Raw genomic sequence first — 23,248 nt, 5'->3', positions numbered from 1 at the left:
CTCAGTCGGTTAAGCAACTGACTCTTGATCTCAGCTCAGGTCTTAATCTCAGGATCGTGAATTCAAGCCCACATCTGAAATTCAATTAATATAATATACACCATGTTAATACAATAAAGGGGAGAAAAACATCATGTCAGTAAACACACACACAAAAAGGATTTGAAAATACATCCTTTCAGGGTAATAACACTCAAAAAAACTAAGACTAGAAGAGAATTTCCCTAGCCTGATAAAGAACACCTATGAAAGTCCCACAGCTAACATCATATTTAATGGTGAAAGACTGAAAGATTTCTCCCTCCATCAAGAACCAGGGCAGTTATGCAAGAAAAAGAAGCAAAAGGCACCCAGATTGGAAAGGAAAAAGTAAAACCATCTCTATTTTTGGATGTTACACTCTTGTATATAGAAAATCGTAAGCAATCCACTTAAAAAAAATAGAAGGAGTTCAGCAAGGTTACAGGATATAAGATCAGTATGTAAAATAAATTATATTTCTATACACTGGCAATGAGCAATTAAAAATTAAGAAAACAATTCCAGGGCGCCTGGGTGGCTCAGTTGGTTAAGCGACTGCCTTCGGCTCAGGTCATGATCCTGGAGTCCCGGGATCGAGTCCCGCGTCGGGCTCCCTGCTCAGCGGGGAGCCTGCTTCTCCCTCTCCCGCTCCCCCCTCTTGTGCTCTCTCTCTCTTTCAAATAAATAAATAAAATCTTTGAAAAAAAAAAAAAAAAAGAAAACAGTTCCATTTATAATAACTCAAAAAGAGTAAAATACTTAGATATAAATTTAACAAAAGTAATATAAGACCTGTGTACTAAAAACAGCAGACCATTGTCAAAAGAAATTAAAGAACTAAATAAATGGAAGCCATTTCATATTCATAGATCAGAAAAAAGATGGCGATACTCCCTAAATTGATCTATGAATTCAGCACAATCCCCATCAAAATCCCAACTGACATTTTTGTAGAAATGGACAGGCTGACCTTAAAATTCACATGAAATAAGAGGGATCCAGAATAGCCATTCTTTTAAAAGGAGACCAATAGAGAACTTTCAGTGCCCAATATTAGAAACTTCACATAAGCTTTAGTCAAGACACTGTGACACTGCCATAAGGAAAGACATAAATAAATGGAAAAGGATTTAGATCCCAGAAATAGAACTTTACATTTATTGCCGGTTGATTTTGACAAGGGTGCCAAAACAAATAGATAAAGAATAGTCTTTGCAGCAAATGGTGCTGGGACAACTGGGTATCCACATATGAAGGAGTTAAGTTGGATCCCTGCCTCACACAAAATTAATTCAAAGTGTACCATAGAGCTAGATGTAAATGTAATAAAGCTAAACTATAAAACCTTTAGAAGAAAATATTGGAATATATCTCTGTTATGCAGTGGTTTCTTAGATATGACTCCAGAAGCACCAGTGATAAAAGACAAAATATACAAATTGAATTACATAAAAAATTAAAAACTTTTGTATTGCAAATGATACCATCAGGAAAGTGAAAAGACTCCACACAATGGGAGAAAATACTTGCAAAAATCTCATAAGACAATTTAATCCACATTGTATAAAGAACTCTTAAATTTTACTCTGTTAAGTACAGGGTTTCCTTATCTCTCCTTGTTGACACTTCATAAACCCTTTCAGTTAAGAACTAGTTTATATTTGAGGTGCCTGGGTGGCACAGTCGGTTAAGCCTCCCACTCTTGGTTTCGTCTCAGGTCACGATCTCAGGGTCATGAGATCAAGCCCCGGGTTGGGCTCCTCACTGAGTGCAGTCTGTTAAAGTTTCTCTCCCCTTCTCCTTCTGCTCTTTCCCTCCTCCTTACGTCCCTTCCCCCAATGTATGTGCATGCACTCTTGCTCAAATAAGTAAATCTTTAAAGAAAAAGAATTAGTTTGTCATTTTTTTTTAAAGTTTGGATTTTACCCATTAATTTTGTCCATACTCTTTAAATATCCCTATAGTCCATCTTCTAAACATTACCATTTCTAGTTATGCCCTACATATCTGCTTCTCTTTTATTTCTTTTAGCTCTTTTAAAATATTCTATATATTTTTTTCTTGCTGAATTCTGAACTAAATTGTCAGTCTGATCTTCCAACTCACTAACAGATTTTTATCCACCTTTATACATTATATTTTTATACTAATATTTTCTTTTTCTATAGGATTTCTTACTTTGTTTTACTAATGTCTTGCCATATCTCCTTAAATATATCCTATTGTGCTTATTTTTAGTTCTTGGTTCAACTTTTCCAACTTCACGTGTGTATATTATGCAGAACTTACCAAGTTAAATATACTGTGACCACAACCAGCCCCAAAATCTTAGTGGGATGAAGACTGAAATCAGCACTCCTATCTGAGAAATGGCATTTCTTGGAACAATGTACAAGAGGAAAGAGTAAAAGATGACTTTTAAAAAACTTAATGTTATATGTCACTTTTACTCACATTTCATTGGCCAAAGAAAATCTTATGGCCAAGCCTAATGTTAATGAAGAGGAGAAGTATAATCCTCTCACAGGTTCTGTCAGCAGATTAGGGACACTACAGTTTACCACAATATGGTATGTTTTCTAATTGATTATACTCCTCACAGATCATGTTATTTTGATGTGTGAACTTAAGAGCTCCTGTCTTGTAATGCATATTGAGGTAAGGCAGAATACCAAGCCTTTTTGGTTCTTGTCTCTTGTGAATTTAAGAGGGGAGATTATCCCCAAGGAAGAAAGATCCAGTTCCACACTCACATATGTGTAAAAACTGGTAATTGTCCTATGTTGGCCACCACTCTATCTGATAGTGCTTAAGCAGAATCATCTGGATGGAGGTGTCTTCCTAAATTGTAATCAAACAGCTCTTGGTCTTTGGAGGACCAAAGAGAGGAGTTAGAGGTGGGTATGCTCCAGGGTAGTTGATTATCAGATTTTTACCTCTCTAAGCCCCTCTGCTGTTCTAGTTTGAGGGGGCAGGCTCTTGATTGTCCCAAGGCAAGCAGGGAAGGAAATGGAGAAGAATAAAGTTTTGAAGACTTCCTCTACCCTAGCCTCTCCATGTCAGCTTAGGCTATTCTTTGTCCCTCACTTTTCTGCGCCTTCCAGTTCAAGGCAACCTTCTGTCCCCCAAGGGTTTCTTGCTGTTTTTTAGTTAATCCTTGGGATCAGTACCTTTCTCTAGCTTCTACATTTTTCCAGCATTGTTGTTTGTGTATGTATGGGGGTGGAGTGTTCAAGGAGAGCAGTAGCATGAAAAAAATGAAAATGTGGACCAGAATAGTTGCCTGAGGAGAGAACCTTGTGAAAGAAATTGTATTTGAATTAGAAAATGAGGATTTGGATTGGCATAGAGGATAGGGAGGAAAACACAGAACAAAGAGATTGGTAAAGGCATGGGGGGCTATGCCCATGAAACCAGCCTGAGCCAGGTTGGAAGGCTGTGAAAACATAGGGAGTTAGTTACTTGTTTAGGTTGAGTGATGTCAGGTTACGGAGGACCTTAATTTCCACTGGGGAGGGGTGTGGAGGGGAGCAAGCTCACCCATGCACACTCTTACCAAGTGCCTGTGCTAAATAACATGGAGACTGCACGGTGCATATATAATGTAACCTTTGTCCGAACTGGTGCTGATAATCTTGTTGAGGAAGTAAGACTGGTGCCAATTAAATGATTAGAGAGCTTTAAGAAGAAATGTAATTTATATGCAGAATTCTCTGATGCTGTAGGAATCAGGAGGCCTGTACAACTAAGATTAGCTGTGTACGTACTCAATGGACTACATAACTGAGGAGATTTCACTTTTAAGACAAACTATAATGTGGATGCCAAGGAGAACATTAAAATGCATCTGTGGGTATCAGACCACTGAGTGTGTGTTTTATGTTGTTACTTTGAGAGCAGAGTTTAGTATAATCAGTTAGAACATGGACTAAAGCCAGATGGTCTGGATTCTAATTTAGATTCCAAGTATGACTTTGGACAAGTTAAGTAACTTTTCTGTGCCTCAGTATCCTCATCTATAAAATGAGGACAATAATTGCCCCTAACTCATAAGGCAGATCGGCTCACATAACTTTTGCCACTCAGTTTTTCCTAAATTGAAGAGCATGTATCAGTGGAATTTGGGGAGAAAAGGGCATGAACATTTAAAAGAAAAAAAAAAAGAATTAGTAGGAAAGCAGGGTGGTATTACAGAAAGCAGTGCAAGCATCTGACCACTTTGTTCCCTGCCTGCTTCCTCACTTGACTGTAAGCTTCCTCCAAGCAGAGACTTGCTTCATCATATACCAGCCCCTGGCTCAGTGTGTGACATAAAATTGGCACTCATCATATATTTGTTGAATGCATTTTCGTGTGTAATTTTAAATATAAACCAATTTATAATAGTTTTAGATGTTTGGATATGTATTTGTCCAATAGTTTTGATGTTTAATTTTTTTAACAACTAGAAATGATCTTTGAAATATTTGTGACAGGTTTTTGTTTTGTTTTTTTTTACAGGCCAGTTGGAATGCCAAAAATGGAAAAAGTTTACTTACATAATCCTAGTTCTGAAGAAACTATTACTTTAGTATCAATATCTGCTACAACATCACATTTTCATGCATCATTTTTTCAAAATAGGGTAAGTATTTCTACTAAAAATGTTTCCCTTGAGTTTGAAATTGAAATATCTAGATTTTTTTATGTATAATTTCATTTTGCTATAATTGAAATCCAATGTGAATGTTCCGTATTTGTTCTGGGTTTCAGTTTGCCCCATTTCCTAAGAATTATCACTTCTACTCTTAACACACATTGGTTTTCTCAACATGAAACAACTTAATAATTCCACTTTGAACCTAGGCACTCTGAAAAATGTAGCAGTCAGATCTTTAGTTGATTTTTTTTTCCTTTTTAATAATAATTCCTCAGCACTGTGTTAGTTTTCTATTGTTCCATAATAAACTACTACAAACGTGATAGCTTAAAATAACACCCACTTATTAGCACATAGTTTTTTTTATAAGCTGTAAGTCCAGTGGGCTCTTTGCTCAGAGTATCATAAGGCTGTAATTAAGATGTCAGTTGGACTGAGTCCTTGACTGGAGATTCAGGGACAATCCACTTCCAACCTCATTTAAATTGTCCGCAGAATTCAGTTCCTTATGCTTATAGAATTGAGGTCTCCATTTCATTGCTGGCTCTTGGCCAGGGACCCATCTCAGTTCCCTAGAGCGCCCACATTGCTTGTCACCATCTTTAAGCCCACAGTAATGTGTCATATCTCCCTCATGCTTCAGGTCTCTTTGGCTTCCTCTTCTGCCACCAGTGGAGAAAATTCTGCCTTAATCATGTCATCAGGTCAGGACTACCTGGATAGTCTCCTTTTTGATGAACTGCGTCAACTAACTAATGACCTCAGTGACATTTGCAAAATCCCTTTTATTGTGTAATATAAATAACCATAAGTATGGTATCTTCTCATAGTCACAATCTCAGAGATTAGGGCAGGAAATTTGGGGGCCTGTTTTAGAGTTCTATCTACCACAAGTATCCTCTAAAATTTAACTTTGTAATCATTTTTGTAGATAGTATGCAAACTTGTAATTAAAAAAAATTTTCTGACCAAAAACTGGGGTCTTCAGAAATTTTGAATTTGAGACAATACATACATTAAGCTTTAATACATAGGCTGCTAAAATAACTAATAAATGAGCTTCCAAGAAAGCTAAATAGCAAGTATCAGAGGGAGGTAAATGAGTGGAACTTAATTTCATCTTCCTGGAGTTTCCACTGACTCCTTTGAAGAGTTATGACCAAATAAAAAGGATCTTTTTTTAAAGCAGCTAAAATTATATAAATTATTGAGATTTTACATTCCTCCTTTCAAAAATCCTATTTCATCATATGCTGTCCTTAGCTAGCAACTTCTGGAGTAAAAAATAAAATGACATAATTTTGGCTTTTTTAAATTTAAAAGTATTTTGGGGCGCCTGGGTGGCTCATTCGTTAAGCGTCTGCCTTCAGCTCAGGTCATGATCCCAGGGTCCTGGGATCGAGTCCCACATCGGGCTCCCTGCTCGGCAGGAAGCCTGCTTCTCCCTCTCCCACTCCCCCTGCTTGTGTTCCTGCTCTCGCTATATCTCTCTGTGTCAAATAAATAAAATCTTAAATAAATAAATAAATAAATAAATTTAAAAGTATTTTATTAGCAAAGAACTGATGAGTTAGCATGTTACTTTCAGTAATAAAAATTTTATTTTTGTGATACCCATGGAAAATGCCCCTTTTCTAAAATAGGTCTTAAAATAAATTTTCCTGGAGTTATTTTTTGTCGTTACCTAAGGGATGTTTTCAGAGCTTTTATAAACGTGCTGATGTTCTCAAATAATAGAATGCCTGTGCTGGGGAGAGACTTATGTATTCATCTAGTCCAGTACCCTCATTATACAAATAAACAAAGAGCTCAACTCCAGAAGGGTTTGCCCCTGTCATGCAGTTAATGACAAGAGCCAAGTTGAGGGTCTAGGTGCTCTATTGGCCTACCCAGTGATTTGTATCTTATTAAGCTATGGTGTGGGACATATATGTTACCACCTGCATATAGAGGTGCACTTATGTGTAAATGCAACTACCCAGCTTCCGGGCATGGCCAATGTGCAGAGACATGTTGGGTTAAAGAGCAAAATAGTGAAGTGAGAATGGAAACAGTTTAAAAATAGTTCACAACTGCATTACAGATTTTATTTTTAACTCATTAACGTTCTTTGCTAATTCGAGCAATGTTTTGTTGTTTTTAAACGCCTAAGCTGCACCCTTGTTAAAGGCCAGGGTTTCACTTTTTTCATGTTTTGATCATAAGACAAAGACTAGACCAAATACGGATGGTTAACAGGGACCATATAAATAATGTAAATGAGAGAAGCAGGCCACATGGAATGACCTGGGGAGCACGTGGCTGGTCCAAAGGGATCAGTCTGCACTTGGCTCCAGCCGGTGGTTACCATGTGGGAATGTAAGCCCATGCCCGGTTCTTCTCATGTTCCAAGAAGAATCAGAAATAGGAATTTTTATATGATAACTTCCAGTTTTTACACATTGAAAATAAATTCAGTTTTAGAAAGACAGATGGTGTAGACCAAACAAAACAAGCTAACGGCCACTAGCTTGACATTTCCGAACTAGACTCTCCCAGGGACTTATTTCTACACATGAACTTTATGCAAAGAGAAGAGTTTTTCCAAAAATTCTTCAAAAGATAAACTAAATGTATATGTTAGTCAAAGGATAAGTTAAAAATCAATATGTGTTTTCCATTGTCAGGAGATGGAATTAAACAATAAAAATAATCTATACCTACAGTTGAGTCACCTAGATTTAGCTTCAGAAGAAGATAACCACAGTCTGTGCTGTCTTCTCTTACTTTCTTCTTCTTCTTGGTTTCCATCTTAATTTCCTGCAGTAAGGTGTGGACTCCAGCAGCTCAAGAAGTGGAGGGGAGAAATGGAATGACCTCTTGGGGGAAGAAATAACCTTGTTTCCCCTCCACTTCAATTTTATGCCTACGTTAAGAGCCTTTGGTGAAAGATGAAAAGAGTCTTCTCGTGTCCAGGAGAGCAGACCCTTTCTGTAATTTTATTTTAACTCTTTGTCACCTTCAGAATTCCTGGTCAGATCTTATTTCCTTGAGAAAAAACATTTTCTGTAACTCACTTAAGTTTTCGGTTATTTACCAATATCATCTCTATATTAACTAACCAGTAGGAAATAGAGAAAAGAGTAGTTATTTTTTTAAAAGACCAAGTTTTATATAACCATGTCATAACCCACAGGCAAATAACCCCCTTAGTAAGGTCTTGTTTTAACCTGAAAATCAAGAATAATAAGGGTAATAAGGAATGTGGTTGTGTGACAATTTGTTTTTCTATATATGACTTCTAATAATTATCTGTTATTTGTAATTACCTGTTAATTAACTATAATTGTCTAGTTAATTATACTTACAATTTAAAATTCCATAATATTAAGATTGCAAATTAGACCTATTCATCTTTCATGACTGTATTGTATATTGGTCATAAAATATGTAATATATGTTTTGTATCAAAGAATACGGATTTTTTTAATACTCTATTTTAATAGTCAAATTTTTATTATGGTAGAATTATAAAAATGTAGTGCCTTACAGACACAGGTAAGCAAACAAATTATTGTTTCCTTGATTGTTTAGAACTTTTTGATTGATTAAATTTTCATATAATCTGAAGATTAACTAGGAAAACATTGTTTCAATCTGTGACTAAAATTAAAATGTTTTAGCCCACATATTTTACTATGCTTAATATAATATCTCTTCTCATGGGTTGAAGGTCATTAATGAATATTAATGATTATTTTTAATTAGATGTAGAACCCTGGACGTTATTTATTCTATTTCAAGTTAAACTCTGATATCCATGCATGTTAATGGGAATTGAACAAAATGTGATCTAGTAGTAGTATGGAAAATTATTATGTGGATAATAAAAAGAATGAACTGATCCATATCTGTTGATATATAATACTATGATATATGTGTTAATGTGTAAGAAAAGCACATTGTAGACTAGAATATGATGCCATTTTTATAAAAAGTAGAAAATATGTACATATATGGACATATTAATAAGAGCCAAAGTAAGGTAGAGATAGGTTAACTGGGTAAGCTGAAAAGGATGAGAATGGGGGAGGGTTTGTTGTATTAACTGTTTCTTCATACATCTTGGCACTGTATCCCCAAGTAAAATAAGCACTTAATTACTTTTGCAATTTAAAACATGTAAGAGGGGCGTCTGGGCGGCTCAGTTGTTAAGCGTCTGCCTTCAGCTCAGGTCATGGTCCCAGGGTCTTGGGATCAAGCCCCACATCAGGTTCCCTGCTCCGCGGGAAGCCTGCTTCTCCCTCTCCCACTCCTCCTGCTTGTGTTCCTTCTCTCACTGTGTCTCTCTCTGTCAAATAAATAAATAAAATCTTTAAAAAAAAAGTAAAACATGTAAGAAAGTTTAAATTAGAAAATAGTTTACCATCTGTGTGGAAATAAGGAATTAATTAATTTAACAAATATTTCTTAAACGCCTACTACGTGCCAGGCACTATGGATTTATCCCTGAACAATAAAGATTCTTCACTTATACTTCTGGGGGGTTTGGGTGACAGCAGCAGCAGAGGGGAGGCAAGAGAAATAAATAAATTATATAAAATAGTAGATGATGAGCAGATGATTAGATGATGAGCAGAGAAAAACAGGATAAAGGGATTAGGAGTGCAGTGGGAGGTGTGGTCCAGTTTTTTCTTTTTTAAAAAAATTGTGATGCAATTGACATTTAACATTTTGTGAGTTTGAGGTGTACAGTTGACATAACATTGTGAAAGTTTAAGATGTACAGTGTGTTGATTTGATACATATATATATTGCAATCTGATTACCACCGTAGCGTTAGCTAACACCTCTGTCATGTCACATAATTATCATTTCTCTTTTCTGGTGGGAACTATTAAGATCTAGTTTCTTAGGAACTTTGAAGTTTATAATATTATGTTATTGTCTATGGTCACTATGCTCTGCATTAGATCTCTAGAACTTCTTTTTCTTCTACATTTGTACCCTTCAACAACATATCACCAATTCCCCCATCATCCAGTCCCTGGTAACCACCATTCTGTTCTCTGTTTTTACAAGTTTGGCTTTTTTAGATTCCATATAAGTGACAGCAGAAAGTATTTGTCTTTTCCTGTTTGGCTTATCTCATTAAGTACAATGCCCTCAGGGTCCATCCATGTTGTTACAAATGGCAGGATCTCCTTTTTTTTCTTATGGCTGAATAATATTCCACGGGGTGTGTGTTTGTGTGTGTGTATACCATATCTTTTTTACCTATTCACCTGTTGATAGACACTTGGGTTGTTTTGATATCCTGGCTATTGTGAATAACGCTCCAGTGAACATGGGAGTGCATATATCTCTTCAATATCCTGTTTTCATGTCCTTTGGATAAGTACCCAGAGGTAGGATTGCCAGATCATATTGTTGCTTGATTTTTAATTTTTTGAGGAACCTCCATACTGTTTTGAACCAATTTACATTCCCACCAGTAGTGTACAGGATTCCCTTATCTCCACATCCCATCAACACTTGTTTTCTCTTCTCTTCTTAATGATAGCCATTCTAACAGTTATGAAGTGATATCTCATTGTGGTTTTGAGTTGCATTTCCGTGATGATTAGAATTGTTGAGCATCTTTTTGTATACCTGTTGGCTATGCCTTCTTTGGGAAAATATCTGTTTATTGATCTGCCCATTTTTAAATCAGATTTTTGGGTTTTTGTTATTAAGTTGTATGAGTTCCTTATATATTTTAGATATTAACCCCTTATCTGACATATGATTTACAAATATCTTCTCCCATATTATAGGTTTCCTTTTTGTTTTGTTGATCTTCTGTTTTGCCATGCAGAAGTTTTTTAGTTTGATATAGTCCCACTCATTGCTTTTTGTTTTTGTTGCTTGTGCCTTTGGTGTCATACTCAAAAAATCATGGCCCACGCTAATATTAGTGTTTTCTTCTGGAGGTTTATTGTATCAGGTCTTATGTTTAAGCCTTTAATCCATTTTTAATTAATTTTGGTGAGTGTTGGAAGATACGGATCCAATTTCATTTTTTCTACACATAGTTATCCAGTTTTCCTGACACCATTTGTTGACCAGATTATCTTTTCCCATTGAGTGTTCTTGGCTTCCTTGTCAAATATTAGTTGACTGCATATGCAGAGATTTATTTCTGGGCACTCTATTCCATTGGTGTAAATGTCAGTACCATACTGTTTTAATTACTGCAGCTTCATAGTATAGTTTGAAAGCAGGAAATATGATGCCTTAAGCTTTGTTCTTCTTTCTCATGATTGCGTTGGCTACTTGGACTCTTTATGGTTCCATACAAATTTTAGGATTGTTTTATCTATTTCTGTAAAAAATGTCTTTGGGATATTGCTAGGGATTGCCTTGACTCTCTAGATGACTTTAGATAGTATGGACATTTTAACAGACAGTTATCAGTATATTAATTCTTCAAATCAGTGAACATGGGATATCTTCCCATTTGTTTGTGTCTTCTTCAGGTTCTTTCATCAAGGTTTTGTAGTTTTCATAACACAGGCATACCTCAGATATTATGGGTTTGGTTCCAGACCACCACAGTAAAATGAATATAACAATAAAGGGAATATCACAATAAAAAGATTTTTTTTTTAGTTTTCCAGGGCACATAAAATTTATGTTTACACTGTATTGTAGTCTGTTAAGCACACAGTATCATTATGTCTTTAAAAAAACAGTGTATATACTTCAATTTTAAAATACTTTATTACTAAAAAATGCTAACCATTATCTGAGCTTTCAGTGAGTCATAATCATTAATCACATATCACCATAACAAATATAGCAATAATGAAAAAGTTTCAAATATTGCAGGAATTACCAAAATGTGACACAGAGACACAAAGTGAGCAAATGCTATTGAAAAGAAATTACACCGATAGACTTGCTCAGCACAGGGTTGCCACACACCCTTCAATTTGTAAAAACAAAATAAAACAAAACACAGTATCTGTGAAATACAATAAGGTGGAGCACAGTAAAATGAGGTACACCTGTACATCTGTACATCGTTCACCTCCTTGGTTAAATTTATTCCCAAGTATTTTTTTATGCCTACTATGAACAGGATAGTTTTACTTATTTCTTTTTCAGATGTTTCATTGTTCGTTTATACCAACATAAATGATTTCTATATGTTGATTTTATATCCGGCAAATACACTGAACTTGTTGATTAATTCCCACAGTTTTTTGGTTGAGTCTTTATTTAGGATTTTCTCTATATAAAATCAGATCATCTGCAAATATGACAATTTTACTTCTTCCTTTCTGATTCAGATGCCTTTTATTTCTTTGTCTTGCCTAATTGGTCTAACTAGGACATCCATTATTACTCTGATTAAGTGTGGTGAGAGTGGGCGCCCTCATCTTGTTCCTGATCCTGGAGGAAAAGCTTTCATTTTTGTTGTTGTTGTTGTTGAGTATGGTGTGAGCTATGGATTTTTCATATGTGGCCTTTATTATATAGAATTGTGTCCAATCTGTACCCAGTCTGTTGAGGGTTTTTATCATGAAAATGTGTTGTATTTTGTCAAATGCTTTTCTACATTGAGATGATCCTTTGATTTTTATCTTTCATTCTGTTAAATGTGTATCACATTTATTGATTTGCATTTTTGAACCATCCTTCCCTCCCAAGAAGAAATCCTACTTGGTCATGGCGTATAGAACTTTCAATGTCTGTTGAATTCAGTTTGCTAATATTTTTTGAGAATTTTTGCATCCATTCATCGAGGGTATTGGACTGGAATTTTTTTGTTTGTCCTTGTCTGGCTTTGGTATCAGGGTTATGCTGGCTTCATAAAATGAATTTTGACGTGTTCTGTCCCTTCAGTTTTTTAGAAGAGTTTGAGAAAGATGGCATTAATTCTTCTTTAAATGTTTGGTAGAATTCATTAGTGAAACCAGCTTATCCTGGGGTTTTCTATGTTGGGAGGTTTTTGGTTAGTGATTCAATCTCCTTATTCACTGGTCTATTCAGATTTTCTATTTCTTCCTGATTCAGTCTTGGTAGGTTGTATGTTTCTGAGAATTATCCATTCCTTCTAGGTTATCCAATGTGTTGGCATATAATTGTTCATACTAGTCTCTTATGATCTGTGTATTTCTGTAGTATCATTTGCAATGTCTCCTCTTTCATTTCTGACTTTGAATATTGTCTTCTTTCATGGTTTGTATAGCTAAAGGTTTGCCGATTTGTTTTATCTTTTTGAAACCAGCTCTTAGTTTCACTGTTTTTTTCCTTTTTTGTTTTTCTGGTCTCTATTTTATTTATTTCTGCTCTGATTTTTACTTCTTCCCTTCTGCTAATTTTGGACTTGGGTTTTTTCTTCTATTTCTAGTTCCTTGAGGTGTAAAGTTAGGTTGTTTATTTGAGATGCTTCTATTTTCTTAACATATGCATTTATAACTATAAAGTCCCTCTTAGAACTGCTTTTGCAGCATAGCATAAGTTTTGGTATGTTGTGTCGCCATTTTCATTTGTTTCAATATCTTTTTTGGTTTCCCTTTTGATTTCTTTTTTGACCCCTTGGTTGTTCAGGGTTATGTTGTTTAATTTCCACACATTTGTAGATTTTCCAGCTTCCATTTTGCTGATTTCTAGTTTCATACAATTATGGTCTGAAAATGTTATGGTCTGAAAATATACTTGGTATTATTTCAGTCTTCGTAAATTGGCCGTTAAGACTTGTTCTGTGTACTGTCATATGGTCTGCCTTGAAGAATGTTTTGTGTGCACTTGAGAAGAACATGTATTTGCTGCTGTAGGATGGAATGATCTATAAATGTCTGTTAGGTCTATTTGATCTAATGTATGGTTCAAGTCCAACATTTCCTTACTGATGTTCTGTCTGAATGATCTATCCATTGGTGAAAGTGGGGTATTGAAGTCCCCTGCTATTATTGTATTGTCGATTTCTCCTTTCAGATCTGCCAGTATTTGTTAATATATTTAGGTGCTCCGATGTTGGGTACATAAATATTTACAATTGTTATATCCTCTTGATGCATTGACCCCTTTATTATTATATTATGACCTTCTTTGTCTCTTGTTACCATTCTTGGCTTTTAAAGTCTGTTTCATCTGATACAAGCATAGCCATCCCCCCTCTCTTTTGGTTTCCACTTGCACTGAATGTCTTTTTCCATCCCTTCACTTTGAGCCAATGTGTGTCCTTAAAGCTGAAGTTTGCTTTCTGTAGCAGTACAGAGTTGAGTCTCATTTCTTTATCTAGTCCCTGTGTGCCTTTTGATTAGTGTATTCGATTCATTTACATTTAGAGTTATTCTTGATACGTAAGGACCTACAATGTAGTCTTCTTAATGGCTTTCTGGTTCTTCTGAGTTTCCACTGATTCTTTTTCCCTCTTTTTCTGCCTGCCTTTATAGACTTGTGATTTTTTCCCCCAGTCTTTTTCCCCCTTATTTAACTTACATGAATCTGGTTTTGTTTCTTGGTACCATGAAGCTTACATAAAACATCTTATAAAGCCGTTCATTTTAAGCTGATAGCAGCTTCAGTTGTGTAAAAGCTTCACCTTTTTCACTTCCACTTTTATATGCTTGGTGTCATTATTGACCCCTTTTTATATTGTGTGTTCATTAACACATTATAGTAACTATAATTATTTTTAATACTCTTCTTCTTTAGCCTTTCTAGCACAGTTAAGTGGTTAACACACCATCCTCTTACAGAATTAGGATTTTCTATGTCTGACTTGTATTTACCTTTACCCAGTGTGTTCTATACTTTCATATGTTTTTGTATCACTATTAACATCTTTTCATTTCAGCTAGAAGAACTCCTTTCAACATTTCTTACAAAGCAAGTCTAGTATTGATAAACTCCCTCAGAATTCACCAGTGAATTGTTAGTCCAAGAAAGTCATTATTTCTCCTTTGCATCTGAAGGATAACTTTGTTAGATAAGAGTATTCTTGGCTAGCAGTTTTTTCTTTCAATACTTCGAGTATGTCATCCCACTCTCTCCTGGCCTGTAGGGTTTCTGCTGAGAAATCACTGATAGCCTCATGGAGTTCCTTTATAGATTACAATCTGTTTTTTCCCTGGGTGCTTTTAGGATTCTCTCTTTGTCTTTGATTTTTGACAGTTTCATTATACCATGTGTTGGAAAAGGTCTTTTGCATTAAGATAATAGGGTGATCTATTAGCTTCATGAACATAGATGTCCAAGCCTCTCCCTAAGTTTGGGAAGTTCTCAACTATTATTTCTTTAAATAAACTTTCTGCCCCCTTCTCCCTCTCTTCTCTGGAACTCCAATTGTTGTATTTGTTCTTTGATGGACTCCCATAGATTCAGTAGGCTTTCTTCACTCTTTTTAATTCTTTTTCCTTTGTTCTGTTCTAACTGAATAACTCAAAATTTCTAGATCACTTAGTCTGTCTTCTCTTTGCTTTACTCTGCCATACATGCTCTCTATTGCATTTTTTTCATTTTAATCATTGAAACTTAAGCTCCAGAATTTTGGTGTGGTTCTTCTTTATTATTTCTTCTCTTTGTTAAATATCTCGTTTTGTTTGTGTATTGTTTCCTTATTTCATTGAATTGTCCTTCTGAGTTTTTTTGGACATCGCTGAGTTTGTTCAAAAGAACTACTTTGAGGGGTGCCTGGATGGCTCAGTTGGTTAAGTGTCTGCCTCCTGCTCAGGTCATGATCCCAGGGTTCTGGGATTGAGCCCCACACCAGGCTCTCTGCTGGGTGGGGAGCCTGCTTCTCCCTCTGCCTGCTGCTCCCCCTGCTTGTGCTCTCTCTCTCTCTCTCTCTCAAATGAATAAAATCTTAAAGGATTCAAAGTTGTTCCTTTTTTTTTTTTTTTTTTTTTAGCAGCTAGATTGCAGAAATCTGTGCTTTTGGTTGTTGGAGAATTACTATTCTTTTGGTGATCATGTTTTTTTGATTTTTCATGTTTCTTGTAGTTTTGCATTTCTACTTTTGTGTTTTAAGTAGCAGGCCCCTTCCTAAATCTTTACTGGTTGTCTTCAGATGGGGTATACTATTTGTTGGTGCTATTATATTTGGATTTTCTCCACGTTTTAGATTTTCCAGAAGGTGGTGCTCAAGTTTGTGGTTTCTCCCTTGCCCACACATACTGCTGTTTTCCTGATAACAGTCCTTTTACTGGATTTGCTCTCACCACTGCACTTGGGAGTGAGCATGAGGAGCCAGCTGCAGAGTGAGAAGAGATGTGGGTTTAGCACTCAGGGCATTGGGGTGCCTATAGACCCAGTGGGGGTATCCTCGGGCGAAGTATTCCCAGAGGTTCATGGGCAGACTTTCTGCTGAAGTCCTGAGCACAGTCACCAGCAACTGTGTATCTTTAATGCCCCTTGATATTCTTATCTGTCTCTTTCCTGCTCTTTTCCCTTCCCCAGTTTTGGGGGTCCTGCCTCAGTACTCTGGGTGCTGCTGAAAAGGAACAGGTTTCTCCTGCCATGCCCTGCACAACTGGGGTAGTCGGGTACTCACTCACTGCTCTCCTTTTCCCTTGTTGTAAAGGTCTCTACTGCTAGATAATGCATTCCCATGGATTGTTGCTTTGGTGGAATAGGGGAAAGGGGAATGGCACTGGGAAAATGCCTCTTACAGTTTCCACTGTGACCAAACTTTTTTTGGGGGGGGGGGGGGGCCTTCAGTGGCATAGTGGAATTTGTCCCCAGCAAGGCTAGACTTTTACGTCTGTCTTGTATGGGCATCTGCCTAGGTCAGCACTCTCTGGGTTTGTTCCTCACCATGGCAAGAGTGGCTGGGGCAAGTGCACTGATTCTGCAGCCCATACTGACGTCTGCCCACCTACTACCAGATGCACAGGTGGTCGAGACAACTCCCATGTCCCCTGGCATATGGTACTGAATCCCACAATTCCCACAACAGCACTTCTGTTTGTGGATGGATTTCTAATCCGTAGCTTAAAAAGGGGAACAAAAAGGAGGAACATCTTATGCTGACAGTCTTATGCTGCCATCACTCCCCCAGTTTTAAATAGGAGAGTCAGGACAGGCTTCATTTAGAAGGTGACATTTGAACAGACTTGAAGGAGGTGAGAGAGAGTACTGAATGGAAGGAAGTGGGATATATGGAAGAAGAACATCCAGACAGAGGGTCCAGGCAGCACAAAGGCTCTGATGTGAAAGCATGCCTGTGTGCAAAGACGACAGTGTGGCTAGACCAGAGGGACCAGGGTGAGAGAAGTGAAGGGGGATAGGAGGGGACAAACTGTGAAGGCCCTTACAAGCTATGATGTGGACTTTGGCTTTTATCCTTATTGAAATTGGAAGCCTTCATGGATTTGATCTGAGAAATGAAATGGTAGCTTATGTTTTATAAGGATCACTGTTTATCAAAAAGAGACTGCAGGAGAGCAAGGAGAGAATCAGGGACACCAGTTATGTGAGCTATTGCAGTACCCCATAGTAAGAAGACAGTTACTCTGACAAGAGTGAGGAAGTGAAGAAAGCTGTTGGATTTGGGATATATTTTGAAGACATAGCCAACAGGATTTCTTGATGTGAGATCAAGAGAAAGAGAAGAGTCAAGAGTGACTCTATAGTTTTCATCCCAAACTACTAAAGGACAGAGTTGCCATCAACTGGGATGAAGAAGGCTGAGGGTAGAGCAGATTTTGGGAGCATAATCAGTAGTTCAGTTTTTGACGTGTTAGATTTGAGATGTCTCTTAGACATCCAGGTACAAGTGCCAAGTGACAGTTGGTGTCTGAGGTTAGATTATAAGAGAAAAGACCAGATTCGAAATGGAAGTTTAAGAGTCATTGGTGAAGTCGTGGACCTGGATGAGCTTACCGAGGGAGCTGGCAAGGAACTAAGCAGTGGTACAAAGGTGAAATACTTAGCCGCAGATAATGTTAAAATTAACACACCTTGTTTGTTCTTCATTACTTTTTATAATGTTTTCTAATTTTTTATCCTGCCAAATTCATCTAATTTAGAAAGTGTACAGGAAAGGGGACAAAAGGATAAATTGTAGCAAATTTGATGAATTCTTATGGGAAGATTATGTTCCTGAGCCTGCTGTTCTGTTCTGTTACATCCTTAAGTGTCACTTGGAATTAGATTTTCCCTGTTACTAGAGGAGGGAGGGGGAGGGAGGAGGGAGGGGAAGAGGGGAAGGCTGAGGAGAAGGAGGGAGATACTTACTTGTTCTATCTCAGCATCTTCTTAAAGTACTAAAATAATAGTGGAGTCAAGTCTTGATAGATACTGAGAACTATCAAAGAGAACTTGTACTCTCATTTCTAGACTCTTCCTGCCCCTCCTCAGATATAAATGACATCATGAAGCAAAGCCTCATCTTCCACAGGAATTAAGCAGTGAGATTGGTCATGTTTATGGTTTCTTTAATAATTAGGATCTCAGAGATCATCTAATAAAACTGGCTCATTTTGAATTTAGGAGAAATTGAAACTTACAGAGGTTAAATGACTTGCCAAAAATCACAGTTTCTTAGTAACAGAACTAGAAACTCAGGTCTCCAGTGCATCACCTACTTAACTCAAGACCAGATATCCAGTTCTGGTAGTAGCAGAAGGTTATATTAAGAATTAAATGTTCCATGATCATTTTCCTTCCTCTTTGAATTTAGATGGACTTTTGAAAGATATTATTTAAATATATATGTTAAGTTCTCATAAATATTTTAAAGGAAACCAGTTTTTCTCTGGCTGGATAAATTTCCCTGTAGAGAACTCAGGCCTTATGAATATCTTCATTGACATTAGAACTGCTGTCAAACAGGAATACCGTACTCATTGATTCTAAAACAGTTTTCAGCATTTTTATGTCTCTGAACTTGGAACACATCTTATGGTGAAGGGCATGGTACTGTCACCATTAGCTTGCATTGAAGTTGCGTTTTCCCCAGAGTGACAGCACTAGTGATCTTAGCACTACCAACTAAAGATTACATTTACTGCTTGAGGTTTCTGAGGGACCACCAATATGTAATCAGATTATAAACCTGCATGAGTCCTGAGTTATAGTTGAAATTCTAAGAGTAAATTAGTTTTCCTCCCTCAATGCAGTGCCCAGAATGAGTCATACAAATTTCTTCACTGCCCCTTCCTGTGAGGTTTCTGTTATCCTCACTCCTTGCTTTAAAATATGGAAGTTTCTGATTAGTTCTGCATTTTTTAGTGTGGTTTTTTTCCCTTTTTTTTTTCTTGGTGTGTTATAAAATTAAGTGTCTGTATTACAAGCACAGGCATCTTAGATGGGAAAAATGACATTCTTTTCTCATAGTCTTAAGGCTCCTCTCTGTACCCCTAGGTGTCAGCAATGAGTCCTTTAACTGTCAGAGAAGTAATGAAGGTGGTAAGTAGGTGGCCAGCAATATGACCCCTTAACAGTTAAATTCACAACAGTGGGAAGTGTGGGCAGACTGCATGTGCTCAGTGAAAATATCCATATTGTTTAGCGATTTTTGTTGTCTTAAAGTAGATTTGAGTTTACTCTTGCCTACCAGTAGTTAAACCTAAACATTCAATTAGTTGTCCTTGCTCCAGGAAACTGAAGACCCTTATAAAAACTGAGACCCTTATAAAAAAAGGTCCAGGCTAAAATACAGTCTTGAGTGAATGTGCAAATATATACATATATCTATATATTTTTATTATGGTATACTTTCAGTAAAATTCACCCATTTTAATGTATAGTTCTGAGTTTTGACAAATTCATAGTCATGTAATTGATAACTCAGTCAACTCAAGCCTCTGAGTGTACCCTGTTCCAGAGGTTATATAAATGGAACCATGCAGTAATAGCTTTTTGAGTCTGACTTCTTTCATTTAGCATAATGCATTTCATGTTATCCATGTAGTTGGATGTATCTGTTCTTTGTACGACTTTATTGCTCAGTCATACTTCATTGGATGACAGTATTACAGTCTGTTTATCTATTCACCAGTTAAAGACATTTACATTCCCCCCAGTTTGGAGTTATTATAAATAAAACCACTGTAAATGTTCACATACAGATTTTTGTGTGGACATAAATTTTCTTTTCCTCATTTCCCTTATATAAATACTTAGGAGTGGAATTGCTTGGTCTTACGCTAAGGATATACTTAATGGTTTCTCATAGTGACTGTGCCTTTTGCATTCCCACCAGGAATGAATGTATGCTCCAGTTGTTCAGCATCTTTGTTAGTACTCAGTATTGTGAGGATGGGTTTTGTTTGCTTGTTTTTAATTTTAGTCACTCAAATAGTTATAGTGTTCATTTTTATTTTAATTTATATTCATCACTGACTAACGATGGTGAACATCTTTTCAGTTGCTTATTTGCCATCCATATATTTTCTTCAGTGAAATGTCTGCTCAATTCTTTCACCTGTTTTTTAATTGGGTTGTTTGTTTTCTTAACTGAGTTCTTTAGAGTTCTTTATATATTCTCGATATTAGTCCTTATCACATATGTGATTTGCACATTTTTTCTCCCTGTCTGCAGCATGTCTTTTCATTCTCTTTACAGAATGTTTCCAAGGACAAGTTTTTAATTTCCATGAAGTCCATTTTATCAAGGTTTTTTTTATGGGTCATACTTTTTTGGACTTCTAGGTAAGAACTCTTTGCCCAAACCAAGGTCACAAAATTTTTCTCCAATTTTTCTTCCAGCAGTTTAATAGTTTTAGATTTTACATTTAGGTCTGTGATCCATTTTGAGTTAATGTTTGTTTATGGTATGAGCTCTGACTCAGGCTGGTTTTGTATTGCATATGAATATACAGTCCCTACACCATTGGTTGAAAAGACTACCCTTTCTCATTGAAATCCCTCTGCATTTTTGTCAAAAATCCGTTGACCTTGTAAGTGTGGGTCTGTTTCTTGGACTCTCCATTATGTTCTAATATGTGTCTAATAGATAGACTCTAAAGTGTCTACCCTTTCAGCAATACCACACTTTCTTGTTACTGTAGCTTTTTTTTTTTTAAGATTTTATTTATTTATTTGACAGAGAGATAGAGAGCACAAGTAGGCAGAGTGGCAGGCAGAGGGAGATGGAGAAGCAAGCTCTCTGCTGAGCAGGGAGCCAGACGTGGGGCTCAATCCCAGGACCCCAGGATCATGACCTGAGCCGAAGGCAGCCGCTTAACCGACTGAGCCACCCAGGCGCCCCTACTGTAGCTTTTAAATAATTCTTAGATATTGTGACCCCTCCAGTTTTCTCCTTTTTCAAAATTGTTTTGCTTTTTTTTTTAAGATTTTTTTTTAAAGATTTTATTTGTTTATTTATTTATTTATTTGAGAAAGAGAGAGCATGAACGGCGGGGTGAGTGGGCAGAGGGAGAGGGAGAAGCAGGCTCCACACAGGGCTCAATCCCAGGACCTGGAGATCATGACCTGAGCCAAAGGCAGACACTTAACCAACCGAGTTACCCAGGCGCCCCTGTTTTGCTCTTTTTATTCCCTTTTCTTGCCATCTAAATTTTGGGATCAGCTTGTCAATTTCTTTTGTTTTAAATCTTGCTGAGATTTTTTTTATTATGTTATTTTGAAGTACTCTTAAATGTATAAAAAAGTAAGTATAGATAGTCCCCTTGTATCCCTCACCCAGTTTTTCCTAGTGCTAACATCTTATATAATCATAGTACAATTATCATAACAAGGAAATTAACATTGGTACAGTATTACTAAAAAACTTATATGAGGGGCGCCTGGGTGGCTCAGTGGTGAAGCGTCTGCCTTCGACTCGGGTCATGAGCCCAGGGTCCTCAGATGGAGCCCCGCATCTGACTCCTTGCTCAGCAGGGAGCCTGCTTCTCCCGCTCCCTCTGCCCCTCCCCCCATTCTTCAGGCTCTCTCGCTCGCTCCATTGCTCTCTCACCTCTCTCTCAAATAAATAAAATCTTAAAAAAAAAACTTACATGAATTTCATCAGTTTTCTTATCAGCAGTGTACTTTTTTTGCTGTAGGATATTATCTCACGTTGCATACAACCTTTTCTCCTTATACTGAAATTTTTATTGCAGTTGCATTGGATATATAAATCAGTTTGGGAAGAATTAACATCTTAACAATATTGAGTCTTCTGATCCATGAACACACTATGTCTCCATTTTTTTTTAAAGGCTTCTTTTGATTTCTTTTAACAATATTTTGTAGTTTTCATCTTACAGAATTTTCACATTAATAGATTTACACCTCAATGTTTTTGTGTGTGTGATTGTGAATGATGCTTTTTTAAAAATTAGAATTCTAGTGTTCGTGGCTAGTATATGGAAATACAAAAATGATCGTTATGCATTGACCTTGATACCTGTGATTTGTTTAAACTCTTTTATTCTGGGAGGATTTTTGAAGTTATTTTTGGAGTTCTTCATGTAGACAGCTATGTTGTTTGTGAATAAAGACAGATTGTTCTTACTTTCTAATGTGTATGCCTCTTGTTTCTTTTTCTTGCCTCATTGCGCTGACCAATACTTCCAATATAATGTTGATCAGCTGTCATGAGAGGACATCCTTGCCTTGTTCCACATTTCAGCAGGAAAACATTCAGTCATTCACCATGAAATATGGTAGTTCTAGGGGTTTTTAGATGCTGTTTATCAGGTTGAGGAATTTCTCTTCTGACCAGTTTACTGAGATTTCTAATCATGAGTGGATATTGAATTTTGTCAACTCATTTTATGTACCTTTTGAAATGACCATCTGACTTTTCTTCTTTAGTAAGTTGATAATATCAATTACATTGATTTGACTTTTACATGTTGAACTAGAGTTGCATTGTCAAGATAAAAACCACTTAGTCGTATGGTGTATTACTACTTTTTATATATTGACTGGATTTAATTTGCCAATATTGTATGTTGATTGTATGTCTACATTCATGAGGCATATTGACTTGTAGTTTTCTTTTCTCATCAAGTCTTTGGCCTTGGTATCAGGGTGATGCTGAACCAATAAAACAAGGTGGGGAATGTTCTTTCCTTTTCTGTATGTTGTAAAGTACGTAAGATAGATATTAATTCCTTCTTAAATAGATGGTAGAGAATTCTACCATTCTGCCAATGAAACCATCTGAGCTTGGGCTTTTCTTTGTGGGAAGGTCTTAAACTACAAATTAAACTTCTTTAATGGGTGTAGGTCTGTCCTGATCATCTATTTCATTTTGAATGAGCTTTGGCAGATTATGTTTTTCAAAGAATATGTCCATTTCTTGTAGTTATTAAATTTATGGTCATAGTTGTTTGTAATATTCTTTAATCATCCTTTTATGTGTAAAAGGTATAAATTAATGTCCACATTTCAGTTTCTTATATTTTTGTCTTCCTTTTTAATCTTAGTTTATTTTGTCTAGGGTTTTATGGATCTTTTTGAGCATTATCTTTGGTTTTATTGACCTTTTGCTATTTTCTGTTTTCTGTTTTATTCCTTTCTGCTTTTGTCTGTTATTTTCTTCCTTTTGTATATTTTGGGTTAATCTACTCTTTTTTTTTAGTTTCTCAAGGTAGAAACATAGATTATTGATATGAAGCATTTCTTCTCAAAATTAGCATGTAATACTGTACATTTCCCTCC

At 36.4% G+C, this 23,248-nt stretch overlaps 1 protein-coding gene across 3 annotated transcripts in view; it reads left to right on the top strand.

The window, feature by feature from the left end:
* The window catches only part of TMEM131 (transmembrane protein 131), a 244,452-nt gene that overhangs the window by 132,599 nt on the left and 88,605 nt on the right, over nucleotides 1-23,248 (top strand). For all 3 annotated transcript variants that reach the window (XM_021701291.1, XM_021701290.2, XM_021701289.1), the window contains exon 5: nucleotides 4,522-4,645. In XM_021701291.1, the coding sequence (XP_021556966.1) occupies nucleotides 4,522-4,645 (124 nt within the window). The remainder of the gene's footprint in view (nucleotides 1-4,521; nucleotides 4,646-23,248) is intronic.

Source organism: Neomonachus schauinslandi, chromosome 10, assembly GCF_002201575.2.
Source record: "Neomonachus schauinslandi chromosome 10, ASM220157v2, whole genome shotgun sequence".
NCBI classification, from domain to species: Eukaryota; Metazoa; Chordata; class Mammalia; order Carnivora; family Phocidae; genus Neomonachus; species Neomonachus schauinslandi.
The sequence above is the reverse complement of the archived record's forward strand: the minus strand, read 5'-3'. Positions and strand labels throughout refer to the sequence as shown.